This window comes from Sus scrofa, chromosome 7 (assembly GCF_000003025.6).
Source record: "Sus scrofa isolate TJ Tabasco breed Duroc chromosome 7, Sscrofa11.1, whole genome shotgun sequence".
Lineage (NCBI taxonomy): Eukaryota > Metazoa > Chordata > Mammalia > Artiodactyla > Suidae > Sus > Sus scrofa.
Genome location: NC_010449.5, coordinates 80,759,692 through 80,785,243, shown reverse-complemented (window position 1 = coordinate 80,785,243; position 25,552 = coordinate 80,759,692). Strand labels below are relative to the sequence as shown.

The following is a 25,552-nucleotide window of genomic DNA, read 5'->3' as shown; positions in this document are numbered from 1 at the left end:
TCCACATGGAAAATCTTTTCTTGATGACCATGGTGTTAGGTATCAAGCAGGTAGTTTCTTCCTGTGGTTCATATTTGATTATTTCCCAGTGGTTAGCTTTGCAGGCGTACTGAAAAAGGTGGTTTCTATTATGGGATAGCTCCTCCAACTTCTGGTTTTGAACCAAAAACTTTTCGCCTTCCCTTTTTCATCTCTGCTGGGGATGGAGAAAGAGAATGGCCTTGTTTCAAATAAAGCCTCACATCAGAAGTGAGAGAGGAAACAATTGCTTCTTGTAGGAAAACAGAAGAGATAGATTTATATTTGAAAAATACTTGATAGCTCTGTAAAAGAACTGCTCCATTTGCTCCTTCAGGGTTCAGGGGCCTGCCTCTCTCTGCAGTGTTCACTGCATTTGGATTAAGCCAGACCATCACCCAAAAGCTCTTGCAGTGCAGATTGGGGTGACTTAAATAGTGGTATCTGGTATGGATGGTCACTGCCAAGATGACAGTGGATATGTTGTATTTCTTTAATGCTAATGAAAGGCAATCAATTAAAGTGGTGTCTTTCAAACATTCTAGCCAAAAAAAAAAAAAAAATTGTTTTGATCATAATAACAAACACAAATTACATTGCAACCTAGTATACATATATTCCAGAAACAAAATTTATCCTTACTGGGAATAATGCACTCTAATATTTTGTATTCTAAACTAATTTTTTTCATGCTTTCTAATGTTGGTCGCAATCCGCTAACTGATTTTACCACCCACTAACTGGTCATGACCATGGTTTGAAAGACATGGCATTGAAGCACTCACTCTTATTACCTTTCTTCCATTGTGTCATGGTCTTGCCTAATAAACAATGTGGCCTGTGGGCAAATCCATCTACAAGGGCTTAGGGAAACTATTCCAACATGGAAGAATCTAGGGTAAAGTTTCTAAAGATGGAGAGAAAAAAGTCTAAATCTTCAAAGGAGAGGCTGATCAGAATTCTTAGCATTCCAGTTCCTACTGTGATAAACTGCCCTACCCACATGGGCCTTTCTTTCCATTTCTGTGCCTTTAAACAAATAAAGGAAACTTGAAAGGAAGCTAGGGAAATAATAGGTTATCCTATAGTCTTGGGGCAAGGGTCAGTTCCCCTGTCACCTGTAACCACTTTAAAAAGCAGGTTACACAGTTGCCTAGTCTCCAGAAGCCAAGCTGCAGGGACGGTGGGTGTGGTGGGGTGCTAAGCCATTAGAGCCCCACCTGGGGAGGAGTTTCTTCCTTGATTACTGCCCCTCGGATTCAACATCTTATAAATATATGCATGCATGCACGCGCACACACACACACACACACACACACACACACACACTTCTCCCCTGGTCCCTTCTCTGTGAGTAAGGGGAAGGGGCAATGCCTCCATCACTGATAGCCTCACCCCTGCCCTCAGGAATGAGAGGCAGCAGCTAGGGTCACACAGGTATTCTCCTTTCTCTGGGCCTTCAAGCGTTATGACCCATCATGTCATCCAGCCACCTCCTGGGTAGATTCAGTCCTGAGCTCATGACAGTTCCATTGCCAGCTAAGAGCCAGCGCCCAAAAGCGTACCTGCTACCCCCACATCCAGGAGGATGTGCACCTCCACATGCCGGTTGGCCCATCTGTGGCATTAAAGATCAGGATATCTGTTCCCAGATAACTCCCCTGAGATGCTCAAGTTCTCTCCGACATCTTCTACATGCCTCGTATTGCCCTAGTCCTGGCATTAATCAAACTTTTAGGAAATGGAAACTCATCATTTCTGCATTTAGCAGAATTCTAGGGTCTGGGATGGGGCCACATTGTCAATGCTCCTGTCATGGCCACTGAGAGCTCCTGGTATTACAGTCACTCTGAGACTCACCAATACCAACAAGCTGCACGGTCACTGCTAAGACATGATACCAAAACTGCAGGACCATCGTTAACACGCCAAAGGAATCCACTTGCCCTCCTTGGCCAGAGTTATTCCCTAAGTGGGATCTCTTCTGGAAAGTCAAGAGAAGGGCTTCTCTTTTTCCTTGTGGCCACACAAGTCCAAACAATTAGGGAAACACGGGTGTGTACCCACCCCACCCCCAAGAAGGACCATCTCACTGCTGGATGTTTGAAGGTGGGGGGGAGCGGAAGTGTGGGAGTTCATTGCTCTTACTCTCCAACCCTGCTTTGCAGCTTATCCAGACAGGAAAGGGGGAAGCCCTCCGGATCAGGTCCATTCTACGCTCCCTGGTCCCCACCGAGGACTTGGTTGGGATCATCAGCATCCCCTTGAAACTGCCCTCCCTGAACAAAGGTAAGGAAGCAGCTGAAGGCTGAGTCCTGCTGGTCTCCTGGGAGCACCCACTGGCAACAGGACTCTGTCCACAGTGCGGGGCTTCTCCCCGCCCCCTACTGCGGGGCAGGCTGTGCAGGCTGAGTCTCTTGCTCTTTTTCTGGTGATAAAGAGTTCTCTCCTCCCAGCTCCAGCTGGCTGCTGTCCCCCCTTGCTCTCCTGTGTGGAACCTTCAATACCCTGTTTCCGATTAATACAGCTGATCCAGACCTGACTGTCTTATGAACTCCAGCCCTCTGGAAGGAGGCTGATGGGCTGGGGCCAACGAGAGCTCTCCCCAAGCCTTCCTCCTCCTTCCCCTCCTTATCCCCAATATGTGCAGCCAGCTGGGACAACAGAAGGGTAGGGCCTGACGCAGGCTCCCCTTCTGCCATGGTGCTGTGCACTTCACCGCCATGGATCATGAAGTTCCCGCCTACCCCACCCCACCGCACCCCACCCCACCCCACCGCACCCCACCCCACCCCCGGTGCTACTTGTGACAGTGGGCATCAATCTGTGTTAACTTTCCAAAACTTAAACTCTCCAGAACATACAGTTTCTCCATGCCACTGCAGATTGTTCTCAGGGTAGTTTGCTCCTGGCAGATGGAAGAATTGAAAAGGGAGGACTCTATGACAGTGTTTTCCAAACTGGTGTTCCCTGGAACATATTGGTAAAAAGCTATTATTTGGTGTACATGTTAACAAAGGTGTTGGAATGAGTTTGGGGAATCTGTGGAGTATATCATATTTTTTTCATCTTTACTGAGATGTAACTGACATATAATGTTAAATAAGTTTAAGGTATACAATGTGATTTTTTTTTGGGGGGGGGGCTGCACCCGTGGCATATGGAGGTTCCCAGGCTAAGGGTCAAAACAGAGCTACAGCTGCCAGCCTACACCACAGCCATAGCAATGCAGGATCTGAGTCACGTCTGCAACCTACACCATAGCTCATGGCAATGCCAGATCCTCAACCCACTGAGCGAGGCCAGGGATCGAACCCACAACCTCATGGTTCCTAGTCGGATTCATTTCCACTGTGACAGGAACTCCTATAATGTGATAATTCGATATTGGAAAATGTTAGCGACAATAAAGCTAGTTAATGCAACCTTCACCTCCCATAATTACCAGTTGTTGTTGTTACGGTGAGAACATTTAAGTTCTACTCTCATAGTAAATTTCAAGTATACAATATTGTTAACTATAGTCAGCAAGCTGTGCATTAGAACTTATTCATCGTATAAGTGAAAATGTGTATACCCTTTAGCCAAAATCTTCCATTTCCCTTGCCTCAACACCTACTAACTTTCAGTCTACTCTGTTTCTATGAGTTCAGTTATTTTAGATTTAATATAAAAGTGAAATCATACAATACTTGTCTTTGACTGGTTTCACTTAAAATTGCACTCTCAGGATCCACCCATATTGTTGCAAATGGTAGAATTTCCTTCTTTTTATGACTAAATAATATTCCCCTGTGTGTGTATGTGTATACACACCACATCCATTCATCTGTCTATGGACACTTAAACTATTTTATTTCAATATCTTGGCTATCATGAGTAATGCTACAGGGAACATAAGAACACAGATGCCTCTTTGAAATAGTGGTTTAATTTCCTTTGGATGTGTATCCAGAAGTGGAATTGCTGGATCATTTGGTTGTTCTATTTTTAATTTTTTGAGAAACCTCAGTATTGTTTTCCATAGTGGCTATACCATTTTACATTTCCACCAACAATGCACAAGGATTCCCTTTTCTCTACATCCTTGCCAGCATTTGTCCTCCCTTGTTTTTTTGGTTTTTTGGGTTTTTTTAAATAATAACCATTCTGATGGGTGTGAGGTGATATCTCATTGTGATTTTGATTTACTTTTCCTGATGGTTAGTGATATTGGACATTTTTAATGTATTTGTTGGCCATTTGTATGTTTTCCTGGAAAATGTCTATTTGGGTCCTTTGCCCATTTTAAATACAATTTTTTGTTTTTGCTGTTGAGTTTTTTAGTTCCTTATATATTTTGGATATTAACTCCTTGTTGGATATATAGTTTGCAAATACTTTCTCACATTTTGTAGGTTACCTTCTCATTTTGTTGATTGTTCCTTTTGCTATGCAGATGCTTTTTAGTATGATGTAGTCCCACTTGTTGATTTTTGCCTTTGGTATCATATCCAAAAAGTCATTGCCAAGACACTGTCAAGGAGTTTACCTATTATATTTTGTTTTAGGAATTTTAATTCCAGTCTTAAATTTAAGACCTTAATCCATTTCAAGTCAACTTTTGTGTAGGAAAGGGATCCAATTTCATTCTTTTGCATGTGAATATCCAATTCCCAATATCTTTGATTGAAGAGATTATCCTTTCCCTTTTGATTGGTCTTAGCTCCTTTGTCAAATGTTAGTTGACTATATGTGCATGGGTTTATTTCTCGGCTTTTTTTTTTTATTTTTTTTATTTTGTCTTTTTGTCTTTTGTTGTTGTTGTTGTTGCTATTTCTTGGGCCGCTCCCGTGGCATATGGAGGTTCCCAGGCTAGGGGTCCAATCGGAGCTGTAGCCACCGGCCTACGCCAGAGCCACAGCAACGCGGGATCCGAGCCGCATCTGCGACCTACACCACAGCTCACGGCAATGCCGGATCATTAACCCACTGAGCAAGGGCAGGGACCGAACCCGCAACCTCATGGTTCCTAGTCGGATTCGTTAACCACTGCGCCACGACGGGAACTCCCTATTTCTCGGCTTTTTATTCTATTCTGTTGTTCTCTGTATCTGTTTTTTATGCCAGTACCATATTATTTTGATTAGTATAGCTTTGTAATATAGTCTGAAATCAGAAGGTGTGATGCCTCCAGCTTTGTTCTTTCTCAAGATTGCTTTGGCTATTCAGGGTGTTTTGTGATATGGTACAAATTTTAGGATTTTTTTTTCTATTTCTGTGAAAAATGACATTGGAGTTTTGTTGAGATTGCATTAAATTTACTGATGGCTTTGAGTAGTATGGACATTTTCATAATATTAACTCTCCTGATCCATGAACATGGGACTTCTTTCCACGTATTCATTTATTCTTCACTTTATTTCATCAATGTCTTATTGTTTTGGTATATAAAGCTTTCATTTGGTTAAATTTATTTTATTTTATTTTTTTTTTGTCTTTTGTTGTTGTTGTTGTTGTTGTTATTGTTGCTATTTCTTGGGCCGCTCCCACAGCATATGGAGGTTCCCAGGCTAGGGGTTGAATCGGAGCTGTAGCCACCAGCCTACGCCAGAGCCACAGCAACGCGGGATCCGAGCCGCGTCTGCAACCTACACCACAGCTCACAGCAACGCCGGATCGTTAACCCACTGAGCAAGGGCAGGGATCGAACCCGCAACCTCATGGTTCCTAGTCGGATTCGTTAACCACTGCACCATGACGGGAACTCCCTCATTTGGTTAAATTTATTTGCAACTATTTTATTGGTTTAGATGCTGTTGTAAATGTGTTATTTTCTTTATTTCTTTTTTCAGATAGCTTATTGTTAGGGAATCAAAGAACAACTGATTATTTCTTTTTTTTTTTATTTTCTTTTCCCACTGTACAGCAAGGGGGTCAGGTTATCCTTACATGTATACATTACAATTACATTTTTCCCCCACCCTTTCTTCTGTTGCAACATGAGTATCTAGACAAAGTTCTCAATGCTACTCAGCAGGATCTCCTTGTAAATCTATTCTAAGTTGTGTCTGATAAGCCCAAGCTTCCCCATCCCTCCCACTCCCTCCCCCTCCCATCAGGCAGCCACAAGTCTCTTCTCCAAGTCCATGATTTTCTTTTCTGAGGAGATGTTCATTTGTGCTGGATATTAGATTCCAGTTATAAGTGATATCATATGGTATTTGTCTTTGTCTTTCTGGCTCATTTCACTCAGTATGAGATTCTCTAGTTCCATCCATGTTGCTGCAAATGGCATTATGTCATTCTTTTTTATGGCTGAGTAATATTCCATTGTGTATAAATACCACATCTTCCTCATCCAATCATCTGTCGATGGACATTTGGATTGTTTCCATGTCCTGGCTATTGTGAATAGTGCTGCAATGAACATGCGGGTGCATGTGTCTCTTTTAAGTAGAGCTTTGTCCGGATAGATGCCCAAGAGTGGGATTGCGGGGTCATATGGAAGTTCTATGTATAGATTTCTAAGGTATCTCCAAACTGTTCTCCATAGTGGCTGTACCAGTTTACATTCCCACCAGCAGTGCAGGAGGGTTCCCTTTTCTCCACAGCCCCTCCAGCACTTGTTATTTGTGGATTTATGAATGATGGCCATTCTGACTGGTGTGAGGTGGTATCTCATGGTAGTTTTGATTTGCATTTCTCTTATAATCAGGGATGTTGAGCATTTTTTCATGTGTTTGTTGGCCATCTGTATATCTTCTTTGGAGAAATGTCTATTCAGGTCTTTTGCCCATTTTTCCATTGATTGATTGTTTTTTTTGCTGTTGAGTTGTATAAGTTGCTTATATATTCTAGAGATTAAGCCCTTGTCCGTTGTATCATTTGACACTATTTTCTCCCATTCTGAAAGTTGTCTTTTTGTTTTCTTTTTGGTTTCCTTTGCTGTGCAAAAGCTTGTCAGTTTGATGAGGTCCCATGGGTTTATTTTTGCTCTAATTTCTATTGCTTTGGGAGACTGACCTGAGAAAATATTCATGATGTTGATGTCAGAGAGTGTTTTGCCTATGTTTTCTTCTAGGAGTTTGATGGTGTCCTGTCGTATATTTAAGTCTTTCAGCCATTTGGAGTTTATTTTTGTGCATGGTGTGAGGGTGTGTTCTAGGTTCATTGCTTTGCATGCAGCTGTCCAGGTTTCCCAGCAATGCTTGCTGAATAGACTTTCCTTTTCCCATTTTATGTTCTTGCCTCCCTTGTCAAAGATTAATTGACCATAGGTGTCAGGGTTTATTTCCGGATTCTCTATTCTGTTCCATTGGTCTGTCTGTCTGTTTTGGTACCAATACCACACTGTTTTGATGACTGTGGCTTTGTAGTATTTCTTGAAGTCTGGGAGAGTTATGCCTCCTGCTTGGTTTTTGTTTCTCAGGATTGCTTTGGCGATTCTGGGTCTTTTGTTGTTCCATATAAATGTTTGGATTGTTTGTTCTAGTTGTGTGAAAAATGTCATGGGTAATTTGATAGGGATTGCATTGAATCTGTAGATTGCTTTGGGTAGTATGGCCATTTTTACAGTATTGATTTTCCCAATCCAGGAACATGGAATATCTTTCCATTTCTTTACATCTTCTTTGATTTCTTTGATTAAAGTTTTATAGTTTGAATAATCTTTGTGCTTCTGAGATCAGGGTCAAGACAAGGGTCTCTAGTATTGACATTCCTATTCAACATGGTTCCAGAAATCATGATTAGAGCAATCAGGCAAGAAAAAGAAATAAAATACATCCAAATTAGAAAGGAAAAAGTGAAATGTCCCGGTTTCCTGAGACCATGACCTGGTATATAGAAAAATCCTAGTCTCCACCAAAAACTTGTTAGAACTAGTAAATTAATTCAGTGAAGTTTCAGAATACAAAATCAACATATGAAAATCAGTTGTCCTTCTATACCCTAACAATGAACTAGCTGAAAAAAAGAAATAAAGAAAACAATGCCATTTACAACTGCATCAAAAACAATTATATAGTTACAAATAAATTTAATCAAAAAGTGAAATGTTTGTATACCAAAACAATAATTTTCAGCCTTTCACTGTTGAGTACATTAACTGTGGTTTGTAACATATGGCCTTTATAATGTTGAATTATGTTCCTTCTATACCAAATTTATTGAGATTTTTATCATAAAAGTATGTTGAATTTTGTCAGATGCTTTTTTTTGCATCTATTGAGATGATCATAGGGTTTTTGTTTTTCATTCTATTAATGTGGTGCATCACATTTATTGATTTGCATATGCTGAACCATCCTTGCATCCAAGGGGTGAATCCCTCTTGATCATGGTGCAAGATCCTTTTAATGGTCTGCTAAATTTGGTATGCTAGTATTTTGTTAAAATTTTTACATTATTTCTTTTTTTTTTTTTTTTTTTTTTTTTTGGCTTTTTGCTATTTCTTGGGCCGCTCCCGCGGCATATGGAGGTTCCCAGGCTAGGGGTCGAATTGGAGCTGTAGCCACCGGCCTACACCAGAGCCACAGCAACGCGGGATCCGAGCCGCTCGAATTGGAGCTGTAGCCACCGGCCTACACCAGAGCCACAGCAACGCGGGATCCGAGCCGCGTCTGCAACCTACACCACAGCTCACGGCAATGCCGGATCGTTAACCCACTGAGCAAGGGCAGGGACCGAACCCGCAACCTCATGGTTCCTAGTCGGATTCGTTAACCACTGTGCCATGACGGGAATTCCTTTTTTTTTTTTTTTTTTTTTCTTTGGCTACATTATTTCTTTGAATAAGCTTTCTGCCTCTTTCTTCCTCTCTTCTGGGATTCCAGTGATATGTAAGTTGTTTCTCTTAATAGTGTCCCATAAGTCCCGTAGGCCTTCTTTATTCCTTATCATTCTTTTTTTTTCTTTTTGTTCTGCTTACTGGGTAATTTCAAATTATCTGTCTCTGAATTCACTGATTCTTCTGCTTTGTCCAATATGCTTTTGAAGCTCTCTATTGAATTCTTCCATTCAGTCACCGTATTCTTCAATCCCAATATTTCTTTTCTGTTCTTTTTATTTTTAATGTTCTGTTCTATCTTATCATTAAACTTATTTTGTTCTTGTATTGTTTTCTCTATGGCATTAAGTTGTTTACTCGGGTTCTTTAGTAGCTCTCTTAAAGCATCTTTAGAATAATTATTTTGAATTATTTGTCAGGTAATTCATGTATCTCCACTTCTTTGGGTTGAATTATTAGAAGTTTACTGTGTTCTTTTTGTGGTGTCATGTTTCCCTTATTCTTCATGATCCTTGCACAGGTTTTGTGCGTTTGAAGAAGCAATCACCTCTTCTAGACTTTATGGACTGACTTTGGTAAAGAAAGACCTTCACCTTCAAGTGAGGTTCATTAGAGCGTGCTGTGACCCAAGGTCTAGTGGTACAGGGCATCAAGTGTAGGGGTATGGAGCAGCTTCAGGTCCAGAGGGGGCATGATGTCAGTTCAGGCCACTGGAGTCAATAATATTGACAATTGCATCGTCCTTGGAAAGTGCTGCCTGTGATCCTCAGTTGCTGCAAGGGCCATTGGGGTCCTAAACAGTGCTTCCAAGTCTAACTAGGGACCATGGCAGGTGGTGGGAGTGGCAAGAGTCAATGGTACACACACTTGGCTGCAGGGACCAGTTCCAGGTACCTATGTAGTGGTAGAGGCCAACTGCAAACACACACATAGTGGCAAGGGCAGGGGCCAGCAGCAAAAACCAGAGCCATCTGTGGGTACACTGACGTCTACAGAGAACCTGGCTATCAGCATGCACTTTTATGGCTGCAGGGTCTCACCTAGGTGCATGCACAGCAATGGAGTTCAGTGACAGGAGCTGGGCTAGCAATGTGCAGGTGCACAGCTGGAGTGGCTAACCTGGAGTGCATGTATGACAGTGAGATCAACTAAATGGGTCTAGGTAGCATCTTGTACTTGCACAACCATAGGGACTGGGGTTGGCTTCCATTGTGGATTTGGGGTTCTGGCTGCTGATGGACAGGCAATGGGGAGAGAGTCAGGTGACTGAGCATCTGTGAACATAAAAGCCTGTGGGGCAAAAACTGGTGAAATCTGGATTTTTATGGTAGTTGTGCTGGTTTATGCTTCTTCAGTGATGAAAGCTTCTGAGTCCTCAGAAAACAGGTCACTTGTAACAACTGGTCTCCTACTGTGTGGATGATACTGGTAGTCTCTGCCCTTCATCCTTGTTCCCAGCCGTCACTGGACATCTCAACTTTGCCAACTCTCTAGGTAGGGTGAAACCAAAGTCCTTCATGATGTGGCCCTCGAGAAGGCTGGGGAAGCCAGTCGCCCATCTCACTCTTACTTTCTGGCAGAGGGAACTCTTTCTAGCTGAAGAGTGTCACTCTTGACACTTAGCAGTGCCAGCCTGATGAATGCAGGCAAAATTAAGCTGTTCTTCCTTCCCTTTTTGTGTATTTACTCTCAGATTTTTTGTTTTACTGTGTTTCTGAAGTTTCTTAAATGGACTCTGAGCCCTCCTAGAACTCATCTTTTTTCATGGACAGCTATTCATTCTTGATCTTTTCTGGGGGACAGAGGCTGAGGTCTCCTCCTCCCCTGTCTTGGTGACAACATCCTTGACTATGTCATATTTTATTACTTCATGAAGCACATTAAGATTATAAAGCCTCTGAGAAAACATATTATAAAGAATATAAATGTTAAACCCAGTATTTCCCAAACTTTTTGAACACAAAGCACTCATTAATATCTGGTAAAAGTGCTGACTGATAGATTAATTCAGCCTCCGATGTTCAGAAACAGCTCCCCCTGGTGCTTAAGGGAGGAGAAGCAGGCAGACTCCTGTCTGGAATGTATCTTCTCTCCTTGCTCTCCCAGAGCCCTGCACAAAGCTCTGGGCTGAATTAGGTTTGGGCTAGACAGCACTAAATATCTACAGCTCTCAGGATGCCTTATGAAGTATAGTATTTAAATATGCCATGACTTTAGCTTATTTCATTTTAGGGGTTTTCTTCCCTAGTTTTTGGTGTCAACAAAACAGTAGGAGGAAAACTTTTTAAGTTTTCTTTCAAAATCCTCTCCAAGTCCAGAAATTTTTATTTTCTTTATGACACTTCTCCACTTTATCTTTGAACCACTTTGTTAAAACAAGGTTAAAATTTTTGGATGAGCTGATCTAGATTTCACCTGAATCAGATAATAGCTTCTAAATACTGAAAGGACATTGCCTCAGTTTTGTACTATTTATGCTGCAGTGGCTACAAACATGATACCCTTTTCCATTTAATCTTCCTTACCTATTCTCCCTCCCTTTCTTATGTCATCATTCAACAAAGCAATAAATCAAGCCCTGGTTCCCAGCATTTGCCTACCAATTAATTTCAAGCCCTCAATGTGATGCCATGGAGTGTGGAGTTGGACAGAGAAAGTACATAGCACCCTATCATACTGTATTTCCAACATAAAATAGATGCAAATAACCTCACATATAGGTTATAGCACAATAATTAGGAAGCAATGAGTTTTGAGAATTTGTTACCTTTTAAAAATACAATTCACTTAATTGCAACTTTTGATTTTTAATAATAGGCATATCTAATAACTGGGTCACAAAATTCCTGAGATTTTAACAATCAGCTCTTCCATGCCAGTATAAGCTAAGTCCAGCACAGCATTGTATTATTTCCAAAATTCCTGTTTCTTGTTAGGAGAGCAAGCCACATAGGCAGACAACCTCTGTGATCCATTTGAGACTGGGGAGATAGAAAAGGGGAAATGACAATCTCTGTGTATCTTTCAGATGGGTCTGTCAGTGAACCAGACATGGCAGCCAACTTCTGCCCCGACCACAAGGCACCCATGGTGCTGTTCTTGGACCGCGTTTATGGCATCAAGGACCAAGCTTTTCTGCTCCACTTGCTGGAGGTTGGGTTTTTACCTGACTTAAGAGCTTCTGCCTCTCTAGATACAGTAAGTGGTGAAAAAAAAAAATTTCATCATTGGAAAAGATGAACATTGGAATTAGAAGTGAACAGTTTCTATCTGCTCACTGATTACGTATTAGTAGCTTTCTTTGAAGGGTGAGAAAATAGAGGAACCAAGAAATGGAAGATCTGAATATACTGGTCCAGAGACTTAGATGTAGGTAAACGACCTCAAGTATTCAGTCTTGCTCCCTCTATTGCAGGATTTTCTCGACCTCAGCATTACTTGTCATGGGGTAGGGGGTGCATCTTGTGCATTGTAGGATATTTAGCAGCATCCCTGGCCTCTCCCCCAGTGGAACCCCTCCCCCAAAGCAGTTCTGGATGTTGCCACATGTACTCTGAGAGACAAAAATCACCTTCACATGAGAGCTATGGCTCTATCTTTCTCTTAGGAGAAAGGCTGGTAGGAAGCATTCATTGTAGGCTAGAAATACTCTTCCTCCTCTCACTCCTTAAGTTGCATGCACTGACCATCAGGAAGGATAGTCTGCAGCTCTGCGTGACAAGGTCAGTGTGAGAGGCCAAGTGCAAATCCAGGTTTGGAAGTCATGTGTAAGGTAGTGTAATCCAGCATCAACAGACATCAAGACAGGAGGCCCCAGGAGTCAGAGAACACAGATGTCAGATGCCCCAAGTCACGACAAAGCAGAGAAACAGTCCACCAGGAGTCCTGGATCCAAGGAGAAAAGACCAATTAGATCAGCTTAAGTTGAAAGAAAGAAAGAAGGAAGGAAGGAAGGAAGGGAAGGGAGAGAGGCAGGAAAGGAAAGCAGGAAGGAAGGAAAGGAAGGAAAAAAGGAAAAAGAAAAAAAGAAAATTGGCCAGGGTAGAATTGTTTTTAAAGAGCCAATAGCTTATCTTCTTGATCTGTCTCAAGGCTACCCCTCCAACAGAGGTAGAAGTCTAAGCCCTGGTGATGGGTGGTCAGCTAGCCAATACCTTAACTGGGATGGATTCCATTGGAATGAGTTACTCAGAAAAGGACAGGGTCACCCAGAAATGGCGAGCAGTATGAACCCCAGTCTGAATGGGAGCTCTGCCCTGTCTGTGGTGTGGAGATAAGAAACAATATATCCATCAAGGTATCAGGGGCATATGATTGTTTTATAAAATTCAACAATGCTTCCACAGCTACTTTTCTTTTAAGCTTTCTTATAAATTCCTTGATTTAAAAAATAGTAATTTTTTTAACCTATGGGACACTCCCAAGGTTCTTGATCAAAGCAGTCAATTTGTTTATAGATCAAATAAACAGCACATACTAGCATCTGGTGTTCAAATCACATGCTTGCCTATACACCATCTACCACAAAAGAGGCTTTATGTTCATTTCCTCACACATTCATTTTCACGCAGTCCCTTTTGAAAAGTTTTAAGCCGCTTGAATCAAAGCTCTTCCTTTCTCATTTTAACAACTCTGTCTTTTAAAGTGATAAATGTGAAAGATTAGTTATTTCCTTCCATATGATTCCTTCAGCTCCTAGAAGGCATGCTTTTGCTAATTAATAGGAACACCCAGAAATACTAACCATTCAAAGAAAACAGCTTATCAAATTATAAGTTATAGAAAATGTGTTACAGACATAACAGCCGTGATAATCACCAGAAATAGGATAATACTTGATCTCTGTGGACCCCAAGGTTTCTTTGGAAGTTATTGTACTTTTCAAAGATGGTACTTAAGCATGCTTGGCTATATTTAGTGCCACTAAGTGGGCCTTCCTTAAGCCAGCCAATCTTGATGAGCAAGAGAAAACATTGTAAGTGAAGATTGCAGCAGTTTTAGAGAAGGTTCAAGGTTTCTGTTCCTTTACTCTTTTTCCCAGGCAAAGTTAGGCTTCCTTCAGTGGTCTTACCATTATCAGATGCAAATCACCGACAAGGTTCATATATTAAGTGATGGAGGTTGGAGCTCTACTTTCTCTCTGTAAAACTGTGTAAAACCAGTGAGTCTGAGAGCTCGGTCGGCCTGTAACCATCTCCTTATCTCCAGATCACAAGAGTACGGTTTGTGAGTCTCCACAAGTTAAGAATAAAGAGCAAAAACCAGAATAATAACACAGTAGCTTGGCAATTGGACTTTCTAAATATCAAGGGTGTCGGGTTAGACTGGTCATCAGCTGGTTTTAATAAAAAGTTGAGGGTCCTTCTTTGAACGGAACAGATGCTTATGGACCATTTGGAATGAGTGCCAACCTGTTTATTATTTCTTTTAACCTGATTTTTTTTTTTTTTTGTCTTTTTGCCTTTTCTAGGACCACTCCTGTGGCATATGGAGGTTCCCAGGCTAGGGGTCTAATCAGAGCTATAGCTGCCGGCCTACGCCAGAGCCACAGCAATGCCAATCTGAGCCATGTCTGTTACCTACACCACAGCTCATGGCAACGCCGGATCCTCAACCCACTGAGCAAGGCCAGGGATCGAACCTGCAACCTCAGTCGGATTCATTAACCACGGAACCACGATGGGAACTCCTAACCTGATTTTTTTTTTTCTCATTGAAGATGCAGATGAGAAATGGGTCACTTTAGTGTAGAAGGTCGTTCAGTCTGTCACTGTGAAACTGATGTGTGAACGCTTCCCCGCCCTGCTAGATGTGTGCACACTTCAGGGGTAAGCTTGGGTCTTTCTTTCCCGGGGACTAACCAGCATCCCAACCCCCCTTTCCTTAGGTTTCCCTCAGCACGACAGAGGCTGCGCTGGCACTGAACAGGTACATATGCTCAGCGGTGCTGCCGCTGCTCACAAGGTGCGCCCCTCTATTTGCCGGAACAGAGCACTACACCTCTTTGATCGACTCGACACTCCAGACGATATACAGGCTCTCCAAGGGGCGCTCCCTCACCAAAGCTCAGAGGGACACCATAGAGGAGTGTCTGCTCGCCATTTGCAAGTACGTACCTGCTCCTGTGTTGTTCCCTTCCCTGTGTGCATCCATGGCAGCCGCATTTACCTGTGTCACCTAAAACCTGCCGAAGCTAGTCTGAGGAGGAGATGCTCAGACTCTAAGGATGTGCTGGTTCCCCTATTTGCCACAGGCTCTTTCTTTTTTTTTTTCTAATTTTTAATGGAAATAGAGTTGATTTACAACATCATGTCACTTTCAGGTGTACAGCAAAGTAATTCAGTTATTTGTATGTATGAATGTATATGTGTAGAATGTATATGTGTATTTATGTTTATGCATATGTGTTTATGTATGAATGTATATGTGTATTTATGTTTATGCATATATGTATATATACACACACATATATATAAATCTCCTTTTTTTAGATTCTTTTCCATTATAGGTTCTTATAAGATTTTGAATATAGCTCCCTGTGCTATACAGTAAGGGCTTTGTTGTTGACCTGCTTTATGTATTGCAGTGTGTATCTGTTAATCCCATACTCTTAGTTTATCCTGCAGGCTTTTTCTGATCGCCTTTCCCTTGAGGCTCATCTCTCACTATGAGGAAGTTGGGAACAGCTCAGGCTTGCATCCTGAGGGTTGGTGGACCAGGAGATGAGACTGTCTTTCAGGACTGAAGTACTCAGGTTAAGAACTAATGCTTTAGTTCCTAAAAGAGAGCCAGAAGCAAATTTTCCCCTTCTGAATGAGTGAACCTTGACTCAGACACTAGACTGTCGAAGTGTGAATAAGAGCAACCCTACCTCCAAACTCTACAAGATCTGAAAGAAAGAAAATAAGGGATCTCCAGTCTCAGTGGGAAATTTAGGGCACTGGTTTTCATCACCACAGATGGACATCAGAGCCAACCCAGGACAGAGTCTCCCCCAGAGCCGGGATTGTCAGGAAACTCCATCAGGTCTGGTAGGATCAAAGGAAGAAGGGTTCTTCCAATGATGGATCTCAGCAGCGCAATCCTGGACCAGGATCCGATGTTTAAACCAGTGGTTTTCCACCCCAACCGTGTATTAGAATCTCCTATGAAGCTACTACATGAATACCCCAGTGTCCTGGCCACACCTAAGCCCCCAAAGTCAAAAAACCTTTAGGGTTGGGAGCCAGGGCTCTAGGTTGTGAAACTCTCCAGATGATACCATGATGCAGCCAATATTGAGAATGACTGCTTTAGGTTGTCCTGGAGTCAGAACCAGCAGGCATCTTTAGCAGTCAGATGATATGGTCCTGATTGTTGCTGAATAGGTTGTGTCTGAGTCACACATGAGGTGACTGCACAGTAGGGGTCCTAGGGCTGCCTGGAAAAAAAGCAATTGATCAGTCCCTTTAGACCATCAGATTAAAAGGTAATCTCACATTTACATTTCAAGTGTAACAATGGCCCTTCCATTTCAAATGCTTTATTTTTTTTTAATGGAAGTATAGTTGATTTAGAATGTTGTGTTACTTTCTGCTGTACAGCAAAGTGATTCAGATATACACACACACACACATCCTTCTTTTTATATTCTTTTTCATTATGGCTCATCACAGGACACTGAATACTGTTCTGTGTGCTATACAGTAGGACCTTGTTGTCTGGCCATTCCATATGTGATAGCTTACATCTGCTAACCCCAAACTCCTAATCCATCCCTCCCCTTTAGCAACCACAGGTCTATTCTCTATGTCTGTGAGTCTTTTGTAGATAGGTTCATTTGTGCCATATTTAAGATTCCACATGTAAGTGATATCATGTGGTATTTGTCTTTCTCTTTCGAGTTATTTCACTTAGTATGATGATCTCTAGGTCCATCCATGTTGCTGCAAATGGCATTATTTTTTCTTTTTTATGGTTGAGTAGTATTCCATTGCATATACGTACAATATCTTCTTTATCCACTCACCTGTCAATGGACATTTAGGTTGTTTCTATGTCTTGGCTGTGGTAAATAGTGCTGCTATGAACATAGGGATGCATTTATCTTTTTGAAGTAGTTTTGTCTAGATATATGCCCAGGAATGGGATTGCTGGATCATATGATAATTCTATTTTTTGTTTCTGAGGAATTTCCATACCGTTTTCCATAGTGGCTGCACCAATTTACATTCCCACCAACAGTATATGAGGATTCCTTTTCTCCACATCCTTGCCAGCATTGTTATTTACAGAGTTTTTGATGACAGCCATTCTGAACAGTGTGAGGTGATACCTCATTGCAGTTTTGCTTTGCATTTCTCTAATAATTAGCAATGTGGAACATCTTCTCATGTGCCTATTGGCCATTAGATGCTTTATTAAAATTAACCTCAGATTTCCCATCGTGGCGCAGTGGTTAACGAATCCGACTAGGAACCATGAGGTTTCGGGTTCTGTCCCTGCCCTTGCTCAGTGGGTTAAGGATCTGGCGTTGCCATGAGCTGTGGTGTAGTTTGCAGACGCGGCTCAGATCCCGCGTTGCTGTGGCTCTGGCGTAGGCCAGTGGCTACAGCTCCGATTCGACCCCTAGCCATGGGGAGCGGCCCAAAGAAATAGCAAAAAGACAAAAAAAAAAAAAATTAACCTCTATCTGCTATCCTTCTGTCATCTAAGGCCTGTAGGCTTCAACTATTTTAGGGGCCAAGCTGTGTCATGCATAGTACTGTTTGCCTAGGCTGTGGAGTGGAGGGTGGGAGGGGATCTCCATCCAGGACTCGTGAAAAGGACTTCTCTCTGAGATCCTCTACCTAAATCAAGCCCTATACATTGACACCACTCCACTCATTCTGGTATTACTAAAACGGGCAGAGAATTAAGCTCACTTGAATGTTGTTGGCCTTAGAAGAGAAACAAAGCTTGATAAACACACTACAGGCCTTGAAGAATTAATAGAGTTACTAGGGTTTCCCTGTTGCTACAATGAGTTTGCATAGAAAGAAATCCTTCGATCAGCATTGACTCTGTAATGGTGGTAGCTACATCAGTCACACCTGTACATCTTGTTCTACCTTTTACTACATCTGAACTCAGCAGGTATCTTAGGAACTAAACCAAAGAGTTCTGTCTTCCAGCATAAGCTATTTCCTAATTTATTTTTTTTATTTTTATTTATTCATTTTTTTTTTTTTTTAATCTTTTTGCCTTTTCTAGGGCCACTTCCATGGCATATGGAGGTTCCCAGGCTAGGGGTCTAATCCGGAGCTGCAGCCGCCGCCTACGCCAGAGCCACAGCAATGCGGGATCCGAGCTGTGTCTGCAACCTACACCACAGCTCATAGCAACTCCGGATCCTTAACCCAATGAGCAAGGCCAAGGATCAAACCCGAAACCTCATGGTTCCTAGTCGGATTCGTTAACCACTGCTCCATGACAGGAACTCAAGCTATTTCCTAGTTTAAAAAAAAAGTCACTACAGTTCTCACTGTGGCACAGTAGGATCAGGGTGGTCTCTGCAACACCAGGATGCAGGTTCGATCCCCAGCCAGCACATTGGGTTAAAGGATCTGGTATTGCCGCAGGTGCAGCATAGGTCACAACTGTGGCTTGGATCTGATCTCTGAACCAGGAACTCCATATGCCAAAAAAGAAAACAAAAAGTCATGGCAGAGCAGTTCCTGCTGTCGTACAGGAGATTAAAGGATCTGGCGTTGTCTATGCAGCAGCTCCAGGTGCTGCTGAGGCGTAGGTTCCATCCCCAGCCTGACACAGTGGGTTAAGGATCCACTTAAGGAAGTCATGGCAAGACTAATTTTAGCACAACTGCTTTTAAAAAAATCAGATCAGACTTGGGGAATTAGAATTTTATATCAAATCAAAAATTAAGCTCACAGCCCTATTCCTATACCGCTAGCAGCTTCCACACTCCTCTCGGCCATCTGAGCTCTAGAGAGAGCAGACAAATTGATACTTGATTTTTTAAGGTTTTTTTGTTTGTTTGTTTGTTTGTTTTGCCAAAGCATGCAGTGGCTTAATATGGGATCTCAGTTCCCAGAACAAGGATTGAACCCTGGCCACAACAGTGAAGTGCCAGTCTTAAGCACCAGAGAACTCCATAACTTATTTTTAATGAGTCAGGGATTAATAGATTAGAGATTTCTTTTACTCCTTGATTTTATTAGTCAATCTAAGGCGATATTGCTAATTAGCTGAACAGTGAAAAATGAGGGATTTTACATTATACACTTATAATTACTACATTTAGCAGCAAGCTTTTACTTGCATATATTATGACTGACTTTTTCACTTCAGGGCTTTTCATCACAAGGCTAGCACTAGCCAGCTTTGTGAAACAGATGAGTTTTTTTGTCCATCTCTACTATGTCCACCCTCCTGCGGTTGACCCCTCCAGGGTTCTCTTTCCTGGCATTCCAGCATTCTACATCAGAGTTCTTGATTTGCCTCCAAGGCTTCCTGGGCATCTCTGCAAGGAATTCAGGGGCTCGTGAGCTGAACTTACATGCCAAACTGTGTGTATGTGTGTATTTTCTCTGGGAAGAATCCAGAGGTTCTACTTGGTTTTGAAAGGTTTGGCAATCTAAAAATAAAAATTTTTTTAAAAAAGGAGTTCCTGCTATGGTATAGTGGGTTAAGAATCCAGCTGCAGCAGATTGGGTCACTACAGAGGTGAAAGTTTGATCCCCGGCCTGGTACAGTGGCTTAAAAGGATCCGACATTACTGCAGCATTGGCTCAGATTCAGTCTCTGGCCTGGGAACCTCCATACACCGTGGGTCTGACCATCAACAAAATAAAAATTAATTAATGAATCAAAATTAAGGCTAAATCAGCATTGCTTATCTCACCTTTATGTAGCTTAGAATTTACTTGCACCAAATTCCAAGGCCATGAATGCTTTGATAATTCGATAAATTGTTCTTTGCCTTTTAAAGGAGGGTTTTTTGTTTGTTTGTTTGGATAGACCCTTAACCCAAAGAAATGATTCAATAATGAGAATTTCTGAGATCAGGTAGTAACTCAGCGCGCCCTTCAGATCACACCAGTAGGTGGCTTCAGATTCCACCTTTGCAGAGTTTAGGTGGATGTTGATATAGAAATGGCTCTAAAATCAGCTGCTCCTTCTTTCTGTAATATTTCTGTTACACATTTCTTTGCACCTAATCAGCAGCTATATTTTGAGTGTGCATAGACCCTGAACATTTTGTCACATGGTGATTAGAATTGAACCTTAGATATCTTAAATCATGAGGTACCTATGCATTTTTCTGCATTTTTTTTTTTAATTTTGACTGCATCCACAGCATGTGGAAGTTGCCAGGCTAGGGATCAAACCCATGCCACAACAGCAACACAAGCCGCTGCAGTGAAACCAGATCCTAAACCCACTGTGCCACAAGGAACTCTCTGCATTTTAACTACCCTGTGTTTTTAAAGTGTGTTATCATTGACTGGAGTTTACCCACAGTCTTGTGTTTTAGGACCTAAGTGTTTTGAAGCTTAACTCTAATATATGGTTCTCACTGAGTGTGTCTTTCATTCTCTCTTCCTCATTTTTTTTTTATTCTATCCCTTTGCTTTTCTTATTCCATCCTGCAGTCACCTGAGGCCTTCCATGTTACAGCAGCTCCTGCGACGTCTGGTTTTTGATGTACCCCAACTCAATGAATACTGCAAAATGCCTCTGAAGGTAAACCTCTCTGTTGTTACAGAAATACAGTCTGTGGTACCGTGGCACAGGAGACCTGCCATGTAAAACATGATGTTCACAATTGGGAGAGCAAAATACATCTGAAGTGGTTTTCACTCCTTGAAGTTGAGAGCTAACTGAATACACCCCCCTCCCCCAAATCAAACCCCTTCTTGAGTTTCCATGTCGAAAAGAATAGTTCTGCTGGATCCATTAACTGCTCTGATTTTCCTTCCTGGGCTCCCACCAACTACTTCTTATTTAGCAGAAGTTAGTGAGGGGACTCAGGTTTTGCACTTTCCTGTCCTAACTAGGTTTTCTGAATATTTTCATTCTCGAAAAGCTTCATGGCCCTGTGATTCTTCATTTAGGTCCAGAAAACAAAATGTCCTTTGTCTGTTCCTACTGTATGATGCTTTTTTCCCTTTTGTAACAGATTCTCTTTTTACTTTTTTTTTAAACTTCTTTTGTCTTTTTTAATTAATGAAAGGAAAGGCCACAGAGCCCTTGGTTATTTGATTCCTGATTTTCCCACAAATTACAGTCATTTTATTGTGGTACTGAGAGCACCAACGCCTGGGTGAGGGACACCAGAATCAGCAGCCCACATAGAGGGCAGTGTTTTTCATCTTCTGCTTCTGAGGCACCAGGTATATTTGCATGTTCAGAAGGGTCGGCAATGGCCAGACAGACCTGAAAATTCTGTCTGGTGATTTCAACAGAACTTTCCCTTCTTTTCAGAAGAGTCTAATAAGCAAGGATTTCAAGAAGCATTTTACTGGGATAAACAGAAGACATTAGTTCGGTCCTCTTTTTCCATGCCAGGCAGAAGACAGCTTGTATGTTGTGAGACATCCCACAACTCGCCATGGCCCATTCTCCTCTCTTACTCCAACACTCCCAGTCGTCATCCCCAAAAGTCCTTTAGCTTAAAACCCCGGTTTTCACAGTTCAGCTTGTCATTGCTTTCTCGGCAGGCCTGTGCTGTCAGCTGAGTGCTGGTTCCCAAAAGGCATCATCAGATGCACCCCATAAGCTCACTATTACCCCTTAGATCAGTGGGTTTTCTTGGAGGTTGTGGATCCCTCCTGTTGGGATGGGACCATTGACAGTGTACACGTGCCCTCTACTGGCCTTGTGGAGAACTGCTGTCACCTGGCTGGGCCGTTGGAAGAAACCGGTAGGCAGGGAAGCCAGAGGCAGTAATGCATGCCTAGAAAATCTTCAGACCCATCGTGTGCTCCCCACCATCCCCTCCCCATATCAGTATTACCAAAAACTCCTAGATCTATAAGCAAAGATCTCAGAAGAAATTCTCGCCACCCCAAAGTGGCTGGAACAGCACACCATGACTGCTTCCAAAGAGCAGCATTTTCTAAGTTCGAGTAGAAATGGTTCCTTTCCCTTTTTCAGAACTGCTAAGGGTGAGATAGGAGGCAGGAGAAATAATCAGGCAGATTCTGTTCAGGCAGGAGCTCACTAGGCACAAGAGCAGTTTCACTGGTGTTGGAGGGGTTTTCTGTTGATAGCCCACTGTTTCTATGGTTGTCTCACTCTCCTGATGGCCATGTGCTGTTCCATTGTCCCCTGTGTGTTGTTGATGCTGTGGATCGTCTCTGCCCCACGACACTGGTGCACACCGCTCCTGGACCCCCCAGCTTCTGACAAATCACTACGAACAGTGCTGGAAGTATTACTGTCTGCCTTCGGGATGGGGGAGCTACGGTCTGGCTGTGGAGGAAGAGCTGCATCTGACGGAGAAGCTCTTTTGGGGGATTTTTGACTCCCTCTCCCACAAGGTAACAGCAGTGCTTCCTGAAATAAGTGGGGTGGGCAGCCTTGGGGATACGAGCTCTTGCACATCCCAAGAGCTGATATCTCAGCGGCCTTGACCACGTGCCAGGGACTGTGCACCTCACAGGCATCTCACGTTCATTCTCATCCCAACTTGCTCAAATAGAAACTGCCCCAATCCTCCTTTGACAGGTGAGAAGAGCCATTGAAAAACTTGCCAGGGATTACCCATCATGGCACAGCAGAAATGAATCCGACTGGTAACCATGAGGTTTGATCCCTGGCCTCGTTCAGTGGGTTAAGGATCTGGCATTGCAGTGAGCTGTGGTGTAGCTTGCAGATGCGGCTCAGATCCTGGGTTGCGTGGCTGTGGCACAGGCCAGCAGCTGTAGCTCTGATTCCACCCCTAGCCTGGGACCCTCCATATGCCACAGGTGTGGCCCTAATAAAGCAAAAAAAAAAAAAAAAAAAAAGAAAAAAAGAAAGAAAAGAAAAAAATTTGCCAGACTCATGACACTAATAAATGGGAGGGCTGCTTCCTCTGTAAATCACAAAATATTTCCTGGTTCCCATCTTAATGACCTACCCTGCCCCCATTCCTCCCCCCTACCCACACACAACTCTGTCTGACCCCTGTTAGCTGGCCTTCACCAAGTTCAAGCCTGGAGAAGTCCCAGCATCTTCCCTGAGGCTGAGATGTGGGATTCACAGAAGACCTTATGCCATTCATGGGAGGCGGTCCCCAGCCACTGGTTTGGGGAGGGGCGGGGGATGAAGGTCCTCTGAATTCCAAGCCTCACTGTGCAGTCTGATTGAAATAAGCCCTGACTGTTATGCTCACCTCCCCTTCCCTTAACTCACACTTAGATTTTTGAGGTCACCGGCTTTAGACAAGATCAGGAACATTCAGCATAGTATGGCCATAAACAGGTTCCAGCTTTAAAGGTAGACCGTGAGTAGGTCTGGTTTTCAAACAGAAGCCTGAAGCAGGTGCAGAGCTGCAGTCTGGTGTTTACCTGCACTTAAATGATCACACCTTCTTCCTTTGGTGTCATAGAAGCAGATCAAAAGCTGTCCCTCACCCCACATGTTTTGACTGAGTCATGCCTAGCCAAGTTCAGAAGAGGATGGCTATGATACCAAGGAGTCTGCTGATGCTGTCAGCTTAGGACCCCTGTCAGCTCCCAAGGGGCCTGAAACAGCTGCCATGTGCTCTGCAGTCACAGGCTGGCTCAGTTTCTCTAACCATCCAGCGAGAACCACTTTAACCTTTCGCTATCCTTGCAATTAACTGTTTGGGAAATAGTGATTTAATCCTTGGTTTAAGGTTTTTCGACCTAAAGCAAACAGTCACTTGAGAGCTTTACCCATCCACTGAAATCTGATTGTCCCTTTTCTGTGACAAGAGATAATCCCTGTTTCCGCCAGAATGTATTACAGGCCTTACACATTCCCCATTTGGGTTAACCTGGGTGAATTCATGTGGTTTTTGTTGTGGTTGTCGTTGTTTCGGCTCATTGGTGAGCGGTTTTGCCTGGTGGCCAGGCTTCTGGTGTTTATACTAACATGGTCTTTGTCCTTCCTCACAGAGGTACGACCAGGATCTTTTCCGAATGGCCCTGCCTTGTCTCAGTGCTATCGCTGGGGCTCTGCCTCCAGATTATTTAGATACCAGAATCTCCACCACATTGGAGAAACAGATCTCAGTGGATGCAGATGGCAACTTTGACCCCAAACCTATCAACACTATGAAGTGAGTGTCCAGAATCATCTCTAAGCTGGTCCTATATTTTGCCCCATGGCTGGTGTTTCTTTCAGAAGGTAGCCAGAAATGCAAACGTCCCTTCCTTTCCTCCTGCCAACACGGTTCATCATTTCCTTTGACACGGCATGTCACATCAGGCGCTGGATTTTGTCCTCAACTCCTGAAGGTCTAATTCATCCATATCTGATGATATACTGTATTATTATATCAGGGATTTTTTTAGAGGATGGAGTTGGTTTATTTATTATAAGAGATGGATGCTTTCCACACACGTCGCCTGAAGCATTGCCGGAACCCTGACAAATGATGCAATTAATTTATTAATGAGTTTTTTGACAAAATCTTTGCTCTTTGTGAATTAGGCCCTATGGTACTAATAGCATCGTACATCAAAACAACTCCATAAATAACACTCAGCTGAACCATGGCAAGGCCTCAGGGTGTGTCGGCAGAACAGCACGGGTCCCTATTTGAGAGACTGGACCTGCTCTTTGCAAGGCCACGGGAGGCTGGACCTTTGGATTCATTCTGCAATCATGCCTTTTAATTTCTCCTCTGATTCTCCAGCATCCCTCACTGGTGTGATTAGGCCATGGACAACGTATTAGACAAGGTCTGCTTGATTTTGGCTTGTGGCAGGTCTATCCCAATTATGATTACGGGTTGCGGGGCAGGCAGTCTTCCTCTCCAGCTGTATTTTAAATGAAAAACTGGAGTTCCCGTCATGGCGCAGTGGTTAACGAATCCGACTAGGAACCATAAGGTTGGGGGTTGGTCCCTGGCCTCGCTCAGTGGGTTAAGGATCCGGCGTTGCCGTGAGCTGTGGTATAGGTTGCAGACGCGGCTCTGATCCCGCATTGCTGTGGCTGTGCTGCAGGCCCGCGGCTACAGCTCCGATTGGACCCCTAGCCTGGGAACCTCCATATGCCGTGGGAGCTGCCCAAGAAATGGCAAAAAGACAAAAAGAAAAAAAAAAAACAAAAAACTGCTCCAAAACTGCTGTAGAAGGAGAAGGGCAAAGAAGGCATCCTCTGTGAGCCCCTTGGATGTGTTTTATGGTGGTAGTTCTCAGATGAGAGCCATAGCTAGAGCCCTTCCTTCAAGCTGTCAGCTCTGATAACATAAAGTTCATCTTTGGGGAAATTAAATAGACTTTCCAGTGGACAGAGCTTGGAGCTGAGTGGATGGTGGGGAACAGAATTGACCTTGCTGTAAGGAAGAAATAAGGGGAATGGCAAACTATCCAGCTGAGGCCAAAGAGAAGGCAGGTATTGATTTTGGAGAACTTGACCCTGTGAAAACCGAAGTATGCTAAAGGGTGACAAAAGGTGTGATCGCATGGATGCTTTTATAAACACTATGAGATGATGTGATACACTAGTGATTATGTGCTCATGGTGACTCGTCCCATGTTATTTTGAGAGTTCTGATTCCTTCAAACATACCTCTGACACAGTATGGTTCTTTGAGGAATATGAATA

At 42.9% G+C, this 25,552-nt stretch overlaps 1 protein-coding gene across 1 annotated transcript in view; it reads left to right on the top strand.

Annotated features, from left to right (window-relative positions):
* RYR3 (ryanodine receptor 3) overlaps nt 1–25,552 on the top strand; it is a 568,547-nt gene that overhangs the window by 423,333 nt on the left and 119,662 nt on the right. The window contains 6 exon segments of the mRNA XM_021099907.1: nt 2,187–2,307; nt 11,817–11,986; nt 14,676–14,896; nt 20,422–20,512; nt 22,171–22,311; nt 23,896–24,059. Of these exon segments, the coding sequence (XP_020955566.1) occupies nt 2,187–2,307; nt 11,817–11,986; nt 14,676–14,896; nt 20,422–20,512; nt 22,171–22,311; nt 23,896–24,059 (908 nt within the window).